Below are 9,316 nucleotides of genomic sequence, written 5' to 3' on the forward strand. Positions count from 1 at the left end.
GTATTTGTGGTAAAATTCTCATCACAAATCCATTTATTACGTCTAGCTGTTGGTGGTGCGATTGCTCATGCCTGGATCAACCCATGCTAAGCTACATTCCAGTCTTGGTTATTAACAACCTCTATTGAATCATAGACTAATCAAACTTAACGTTATTAAAGCTTTTAGCTAAATTTATATTTATGTCCATGAACTAGTGTGTGTGGTAGTTGTTAACCATGGTGTCTGGTGTTTTTTTTTTTTAAAGTACCCGCTTTTAAATGTTTTTACCCCGGAAGGGAAAGTGTGGAAACTTGTATTTCCGTTGTCTCTCTCTGGTCAGGGCGCAGTAGGCGAAGCTAGCCAAGCTAGCAGCTAGTTAAAGAGCTGCATGCTATCACGACGTGGTCGCCTTTGTTTCATTAGATCCAGTCGGGATATTGGAATTTCGCATGCATCGCAGACTCTCTCTTTGGTGAAAGGGAGAAACTGAGATATTCGCATTCATTATTTTCAACTGTGGCTGTATTTTTATCTAAAACTACTACAGAAACATGGCGGACGGCGGGCATTACTACAACGGTAAGACACAACGTTCCCTCTAGCTTTAATCTTACCTCGTTTCTGTTATTTTCATCATTTTTCTTCAGAGCCTGGAGAATTTATGGTCAGAAGAGAGGTCAGAAACAACGATTACTTGGTCCAAGGAGGTAACTCATGTCGAAGATTTCCTTGGAAAGCTATTTATGAAATTTTATGTACACCAGTGTTTACCTGGTATTTAACTAAATCACTTAAACTCCCTCCGTACAACATAATATTTTATAGCGTTAAGGCAGAAACACTGAAGTATAGTTATAACAGAGGTCACTAAAGGAAGGTCCTGGAGAACATTGTTTTGTTCTTGACTTTGAGTTGAGACCTGTTTATATTTAAATGTTCTTTATGTTATACATAACTCACAATTTGATTGACATGTGTTGAAGAAGACCTAAATAAGACCTGTATTTGTTAAGATGTGAAGTTGAGCTAGTAAAAACATGACGTTCTAGTAATCTGACTTGAATAATAATATTTATATTTAACAATAATAATGGTGTGATGGATTTTTATTCCCCCCCCCCCCCCCCCCCCCCCCCCCCCCCCCCCCCCCCCACAGAGCATGATGATAGAACTGCGCCGCAGTTTCGTAACCGTAAAGGCAGAGGTTCCCACAAGGGTCGGTCATATGACAGGTCCCGCAGAGACCGTCAACGGGGCAACCACTCAGGGGGGTTTGGAGGTCCCGGGCCACGGTCGAGACTTGAAGATGTTGATGGAGATGTGACTATGAGTGACAGCTCACAGGACAACAGATTGTAAGTGTGCTGTATAGGCGCAACATTTCATAATTTAAATGTAGAGTGTTATAATAAAAGTCTGTTAGGGGAGTTACACTTACAGTAATTCTTTCAAAGGAATCTGTTTCAACCATTAATGAATAGTAGTCTTAATTTACTCTAGAATCAGTAAAAGGAATAGAAAAAAAAGAATATTTTAGTATTTTCACATTTAGCACAGCACCTGGTATGCACAATACAAAAATTTGTTAATCATCAATCCATGCCAAATGCCTCTGGAAAAGTAAACGGATGAGAGACAACAGTGAAGTGAGGTCAGAGTAATTGTATTTGGCTACTTTTTCTCTTATCATAATTTGTTTTGTTTGAACTTACTGGCAACTGATGTTACAGACACTATATTACAGCTGAATATAGAAGTTTTTTGATAAGGGTTTTTGGAGCCAATCACCAATTTTTGGAAGCAGAATGGCCAATTGCCAATTATCACTGACAGTCGATTACCCATTTGAAGCCAGAATACACTCCTAGCTTTTTTTAAACCTTATATTGACCCTGATTCCTCTGGCCCAAGGGGTTACAGAGGTTCAGATTTTCTAAAATTGTCCCTGGAAATAGTTATTGCAGTTAACAAGATTAATATCTTAATATTTGCTTTGTTGTGTCTTCTTTTAGCAACCCGTATGGAAGGCCTTTTAGGAAAGGAGATGGGCGGTTTGAAAAAGACAGACGACAAGGCAAAGGTGGTGGAGGTGGTAGAGGAGGAGGATTCAGAGGAGGAGACCGAAGTGGAGGGGGCATCGGTGGATTAGGCGGCAAAAACCGATCAGGCTGGTACAAAGCAACGGTGTGTATCGTTACAGCTGTTTTGGAATTTAAAAAATCAGTTTCAAATCCTGAAACACCTCATAAAGTGTTTTACTTTTTTCTGTCTTCCAGATACCACATGGAAGAAAATATGACAAGAAATGGTTATTGTCTGCTCTCCAGAACATCTGTTCAGTTCCCTTCACACCTATACAGGTGACTTTTGGCATTGTAATATGGGGGTGGGGTCAAGTGCCCTGCACTTGTACAAGACATCATATTTTCCACTGCACTGGAACTTTGCAACTTCGTAGACTGATGCTGCTGGAGGGGCTTGGCTAGTTGTTCGGAAACCAGCGTACAGTCTGTTCTGGTATCACAGTGTCCCTACAAAGGGTAATGTCTCATTCTTTTGTCTCTTCAGTACCACATTGACCATAACAGGGCCCATTTCTATGTGGATGATCCTGCTGTTGCCAGTGCTTTGCACAAATGTTCTCACAAGATCACAGACACAGATGGTTATAAGGTATGTTATGAAATCCTTATTTAACACAGTTGTCAGATGATGTTATTGGAGTGGTACTTTGACCCTGTAGATCACTCCTGTTATTGTCCTGTATACAATCATGTTACAAAATCCTTTACAATCAAAATCCCTATATAAGGAAAAGTCATGATGGTATCTCTACGTACTAATCTGTCTTTTGCTATATTTTTTTCAAAGGTTGAGGTGCACGTCAACCCCAGTGCGCCACCTTCCTTCCTCCTGTCTGACCTTAAGCCTGAACATTTGGAGCATCTAAAGGTGAGCTGGAGGAAGTAACAAACTATCTGACTGTAAATTAGCTTGGTGACGGTGACTGATTAAGGCTTTCTATGTTGACTGTTGTTTGTATTTCACAGCAATGCATGGCTAAACGTTTTGATGGCTCCCAGCAAGCACTTGACCTGAACAACATTCGAACAGACCCAGGTAATTGGTACTCACTCTCATATGTGTAATGCATCAAAGTATTAACAATGTCTCTGACAGTTCATACTATACTAGGTGTTACAAATTAATCCTATGGTGGCTGTTCTGTATCCTGACAAACCTGAACTCAACTTACTTTGTTTTGTGTGGCAGATCTAGTATCCCAGAACATTGAAGTCATCTTGAACAGAAAAACAAGCATGGAAGCTGTCATCAAAATCATTGAAGAAAACATTCCTGAGGTAATTATAATACAGAGATTACAGTTTAAATTTCTGAAGGGTGCAGAGGTGATGGGTACTAATAGAGGAAGGGACCAAACTGAGTGTGTTCATCGTTCTGCTCCCATCTCTCCAGCTGACTTGCTTAAATCTGAGTAACAATCGTATTCACAAACTGGATGAACTCGCCGAACTGGTTACCAAAGTGCCCAATCTGAAAACCCTCAACCTGTCCCAAAATGAGGTGAGACTGACTGCTCAGGTCATAGGATAAAAAGCAAATATGATTTTGCTTGTCAATTGAATTTGTATGACCTTCAAACCATCCTTATACCACTGTGTCCTGCCTGTGTGTGTGTGTCCAGCTGAAGTCAGACCGAGAGTTGGACAAAATGAAAGGCCTGAAGCTGGTGGAGCTGTGGCTGAACAGGAACCCTCTGTGTGACCTCTTCAAGGACCAGGCCTCATACATCAGGTCAGTCAGCCATGCTAGTGGGTGAGAAGATTTTGAGGAGGGATTTTCCTGCATTACATACATAACTGTGTGTGGGGCTAATGATGTCCTTTTTATATGACACGAGTATGCACGGTACAAAAGAGCAAGTCAGCCCTTCAGCTTCCCATTAGTTTCTGTAAACTTACTTCAAAATAACCAGAACTATTTCTCTGCAGTGGAGGATGAACCTTTGGACCAAGTACATAAACTAACATTCACACTTACCTACCTTTCTTTGTGTTTGTGAAAAGGCCAGGGAGAAAAAAATATTTGGATAAAAATGTAATTGACATACTATTTTTTAAGAGTATATTCACAGTGGAATATGTAACTGTTCATTTAACTATATAACAAACATGTTTGGACTGTATTGTATCAATCTGTGATAATATCGTGTATTACTGTCCTGCCTCCCCCCTTACCACACATGAGCCCCTACAAGCTGCTGAAAAAAAGTAGTCTACACATGCACTTGCCTCTACTGTACATCTGTGCATTGAGTGTCTTTGGACATGTAAAAAAACAGTTCGTCCCATTTTGTGAGTTGCTTCTTACTTGACGATTTTCACAGCAGACTAAACATTTCTTGCGTCCAAAAGTTGCTGAGAGGACATCGACTGCAATACTGTGTTGCTTTACCTTTCAGCTTGCTCAAACCCTCTGCAATCTTCTTCTATACCAGATATTCAACTTCTCTTTTGGATATACTCTAAAGCTTTGGTCTCATCACGGCTTTACGGTTCTCTGTGATGCTGTACCCAGCACTCCTTTACACACATCCTTGTTAGTTATCCCATAAGATTATGCAAAACACGTCACACTGCCGATGTGTGTTGATAAGAAACGTGTGTTTAAAAGTTCATACTACTGACCACAATTCACCATAAAATGCTTTCAAAAATTCAGAAATTTGTATGGAAATGAGCAGTACTGTAAAACAGTGTAGGTTCTATGTTGGAGAGAGGGCAACCCATTTTTCATCTTGTTTGGATGAAACAAAGACAAATCACAATGATTCCCCTTCCCTCATAGCAGCCTTGCCCACTTGGCCCCCGCATCAGGCGAGTATGGAAGGCTGGATAGCCCATGACGGGTAAGATCCCACCTCAAAACCCCGGGACAACCTAAGGCAGGCACAGTCACGATTACTCGGCCTCAGTCCCTGTGAGCTCAGACTCACTGCAAACACAACAAGAAGGAAAGAGTGGAGAAGAGGGGACACTACGGGTAAAGCCACTGGGCTGAGGTGAAGGGGGATGTGTCATTATGAATGACCAGCGATAAGCCTAAGAGGAAAAAGCGCTCTGTCTCTTCCACTAAGTCTGTCGGCTAAAACGTGCCTCTGCCCTTCAGTAAATGCAATGGAGAGTATGGAAAATACCCTAGACTATCTTCTGAGGGCAATATGTTCTGAACTGGAAATTGAAGGTTCAGTTTTGCCTGAAAAATGTTGGAAGAAATATGGAAAAACAACTTCCTCTTCCAGTTTCTGGTGGCTGTGCAGTACAAAAAGCTCATTTACAAAGCTTATTGTGAACACTTAGAAAGCTCCTTGTCCCTCTGTAATCAGAGGCAAGGACCCAAATTAAGCAAGACAATGAAAAGCCTACATAGATTTCATAAAAAGATGACTCATCTTTTCAGTGTGAGATGCCTTACTGTTAAAACTACTTTGCTTGAGCAACAGGGGAAAGCTCTGGGATGAGTGATTGGGACTGCTGGGTTCAGCTGACTGTGAGGCCAACTGTCCTTTTTGTCCAGCTTTCTTCTCAGGTTGCCTTTCTTTGCTGATATTTGTGAGCACACACAGGCAGAATCACTTGATGATGAGTTATAATGCTCAGGCTATTTGTACTAGTGTCTCTGAATTTTACTTGACCTTTTACTACCTAGGCCCTTGCTTGTTTTTTTGGGGAATGCAGGACTGGCGGTAACCACCTCTCTCCCAACAATGCATAACCTCTTTTATTTTACAAATCCAAAATAGGTGTGTTTGCTGGTTTCCAGCTCAGTCTGGTAGATCGTGGAACTCTGCATGTTTGTGTGTGTGTGATCCTAGAAAAGTGTGCGTGTGTTGCTTCTCCATGTCAGATCTGTGTATATCATCATAATGGGGGAGAGGGTGAGTATACCTGCTGGTAAGTACACATCAGAATGGGAGCATCCAACGGACTTGGAGAGAAACTAAAGGGAGAATAAGGGCAAAAAACTTGTGGATGTACATGTATACATGGAGGATTTAAAATCTTTGGTGGCGCTGATAGTAGGCCTCCTTTTATGCAATAATACATGAATATATTCTGCCTAATGTTTCACACTTAAACTACAACGGGTAAACAAATAGTGTTAAACAGATCAGCAGGTGTGACTGGCAGCTACAGTAATGACCATTGTTTTGTATTACTGACATGGCTATTTGTACTTATAACTCTGCTGTTCTTGATGTTTTTGTTCCTGTACCAGTGCTGTGCGGCAGAGGTTCCCTCGGCTTCTCAAACTGGTAGGTTTGCAAATGTCCATAACACAAATAAATACTAGGGGGGAAAACACACATATGCTAATTTCTTTGTGGTGCATTTTCTCTTAAGGATGGACATGACCTCCCCCCACCCATTGGGTTTGATGTTGAAACTCCCACCACGATCCCTTCATGCAAGGTTTGTTGATTGCATGTGTAGTTTTAGGCCAGTTTTTTTACAGTTTACTTCAGTTTTGTCAGCAGTATGTGACATTGTCCTCCCTTTGCTTAAAGCCTCAAGGTAATTATTTTTCTTTTAATGTGTCTGACAAATGTTTTTTTTCTGTTTAATACAGGGCAGCTGCTTTGCCAATGATGAAATCAAGGCTCTCATCCTTCGATTCTTGCAACAGTAAGCTACCTTTGTGTTCATTCACCATTCTATGATGACTAATCAGCCAGTTTTAATAAGATTGCAGCTTCAGGGTAACTAACTAATTGATTGTGTTGTAGGTACTACAGTATATATGATTCAGGAGACAGGCAGCCACTTCTGGATGCTTACCACGATGGAGCCTCCTTGTCCCTAACAACACCTTACTCTACCCAGAACCCCTCAAGGTAAGGACACACACGGATTGTTCACACCCTGGTCTTAGTTCTGGAATCTCCCCTGTTCTGCATCTCAGCTCTCCTTTTGTGTTCAGGAGCAGTCTGGGAGAGTACCACAAAGACAGTCGAAATCTGAAGAGGATCAAAGACTCCAGTAAGTTTTCTTGTTGATCTGTTCACCTCTTATTGTGTCATGCATGGTTTTGACATGGCTTTTGTGATGCCTCCTGACATTTTCTCCTTTGGATGTTCCTCCCTTTAGCGATACGGTTTCGTTTGCTAAAACACACCCGGCTGAATGTGGTAGCTTTCCTCAATGAGCTGCCAAAAACTCAGCATGACATTGCTTCTTTTACGATTGATGTAAACACCTACACGGTAAGTTCATGTTTAATCTGTATGCTGCTTTTTTTGCTGTGAATTATTTGTCTTCTAATCCTGCAGAATGTTTTCTGTTTTACAGAACACACTACTGTCGTTCACAGTGAGTGGAGTCTTCAAAGAAGGTTAGTTAACTGGTCATCACTATATTGGATTTTATTGTAAACTCCTACAGAAATGTTATGTTGTTACTCATTTGTCTTTTCAGTTGTTGTTGATGGTAAATCTCGGGAGTCTACAATGGCATTCTCTCGAGTCTTCGTCACAGTCCCAGCAGGAAATTCTGGGTAAGTTTAGTGAGCTCCCAGTGGTTTGTATTGTCCTGTTGTCCTTCACATTTTCCCTGAGGAAATGCTTTAGGTCATGTTACTAAATCAGTAACAGTAGTCTGGGATGTAGGAGAACATCAACTGAACAACAAGATGAGAATGGGTCACATGTTATCCATCCAAGACTTATAATTAGCCTTAAATTCACTTTTTAGCTCTCGAAATGTAACTTTTTATGCAGCTAGCCATCTGGACATATGTCAGATACATGGACTGGTGTAATGATGTAATGTTATCTATGACACTAGTCTATATAAAATGGGCAGAGAAGCTCAAGGTCCTGGAATGGGTATGTGCTTTGGTAGATGAACTATCTCCTGACCTTCTGCCTGTTGTGTTCTTCTTTGTGCACAGTTTGTGCATCGTCAATGACCAGCTTTTCATCCGAATGGCCACAACAGAGGAGATCCGTCGGGCCTTTGTGGCTCCTGCCCCAACTCCATCTTCCAGCCCTGTCCCCACCCTCACTGCACCACAGCAGGAGATGCTTACAGCCTTTTCACAGAAGTCTGGCATGAACCTGGAATGGTCCCAAAAGTGGGTCTTGTTTTATGCTTTGTGTATATGTCACTTGCGTATGCCTTGAAATCACATACGGTATTCTAAAATATCTAAAAATCTGTTGCAGGTGTCTGCAAGACAATGAGTGGGATTTCAACAGAGCGGCACAGGTCTTCACACAGTTAAAGGTAACCACTTGAATTATTCTTTACCTTCGTATTTATCAATGCAGATGTATAATTGTTTTACCGGGTCTTACTGTGTTGTTTTTTTTCTTTTAACAGACGGAAGGCAAGATCCCAGATGTTGCTTTCTTAAAGTGAAACGTTGAATCCAAAAGAAGAATCCAGTTATTTTATTTATGGCTTGTTTTTTTTTTTTTTTTTTTAATTCTTTGGTTTTGTCCTGGTAAAGATTATACAGATCAAGTTTGTTAACTGTTGTTTTAACAGCCACACCTGAAGACTAAAGAGTTATCATACTGATTTTGGTTGTCATTGTTACCTTAGGTTGTTTGTATAGAATCCACTACATTTATATTGAATAAAGAGACTGGGATGTTTAAGTTTGGTAATCATGATTTGTTTTGTTACACAATAAAATATATTTTGACACATAACCGATACAATTCATTTCAACCTAACTTAAAAACCTAATGGAGTAAAATTTCTGCTGTTAACTTGTCATGTACTTTTCTTCATTATAGCTGAGCCAACTGTATCTGCTGAGAGAGACTGCATTGGTTGAAAACTGCAAATTTGCTATAAATAACATTTAATATCTATTATTAAAATTAAAGTCTTTCCTGCAGGTTTATAGATGCATGTGTACGCATGGTTAAGGCATACAAATAAACAACTAAGGCTTTAATGAGACATTTTTAAATACTGTTATTTTATCAATTTAATTTTGTAGACAATGGTCTGCTGAATATTTGAATGCAATGTTTCACAATTTAAAATAAGTTACAGATGAAACCACACGTGAAAAACAGTTTTGTACTTTTTTCAACAAGCCATTTAATGTAATTTGGTAATAATGTATCATAAGTGCTAGCAATATTTTTCAGAAGTCTTAGAATTATATGTCTACATTGTAATAAGATAAAATATATTTCTCTACAGATTTACAAAAACATTATTGACCTTATTAAGATGGCGCCTCTAGGGTCATGTAAGTCTTCCGGGTTTTGTTTTCGTCACGCTGACGTGCTACG

General features: G+C 40.1%; 1 protein-coding gene across 2 annotated transcripts; it reads left to right on the plus strand.

The window, feature by feature from the left end:
• Window positions 1–313: 313 nt before the first annotated feature.
• LOC114442651 (nuclear RNA export factor 1-like) lies at window positions 314–8,719 on the plus strand. Of its 2 annotated transcripts, none has more exons than XM_028416407.1 (21): window positions 314–561; window positions 1,139–1,337; window positions 1,995–2,166; window positions 2,259–2,342; window positions 2,551–2,655; window positions 2,854–2,934; window positions 3,033–3,102; window positions 3,256–3,344; window positions 3,460–3,567; window positions 3,689–3,798; window positions 6,283–6,319; window positions 6,408–6,476; window positions 6,634–6,689; window positions 6,791–6,898; window positions 6,985–7,043; window positions 7,152–7,267; window positions 7,353–7,395; window positions 7,479–7,557; window positions 7,954–8,136; window positions 8,228–8,288; window positions 8,385–8,719. In XM_028416407.1, the coding sequence occupies exons 1-21, from the start codon at window positions 534–536 to the stop codon at window positions 8,421–8,423; spliced, it is 1,896 nt and encodes a 631-aa protein (XP_028272208.1). In that variant the 5' UTR covers window positions 314–533; the 3' UTR covers window positions 8,424–8,719. The 2 variants fall into 2 exon arrangements, with proteins under 2 accessions (XP_028272208.1, XP_028272207.1); XM_028416406.1 differs by lacking the exon at window positions 314–561 and adding an exon at window positions 592–689.
• Window positions 8,720–9,316: the final 597 nt, after the last annotated feature.

Source organism: Parambassis ranga, chromosome 10 (genome assembly GCF_900634625.1).
Source record: "Parambassis ranga chromosome 10, fParRan2.1, whole genome shotgun sequence".
Lineage (NCBI taxonomy): Eukaryota > Metazoa > Chordata > Actinopteri > Ambassidae > Parambassis > Parambassis ranga.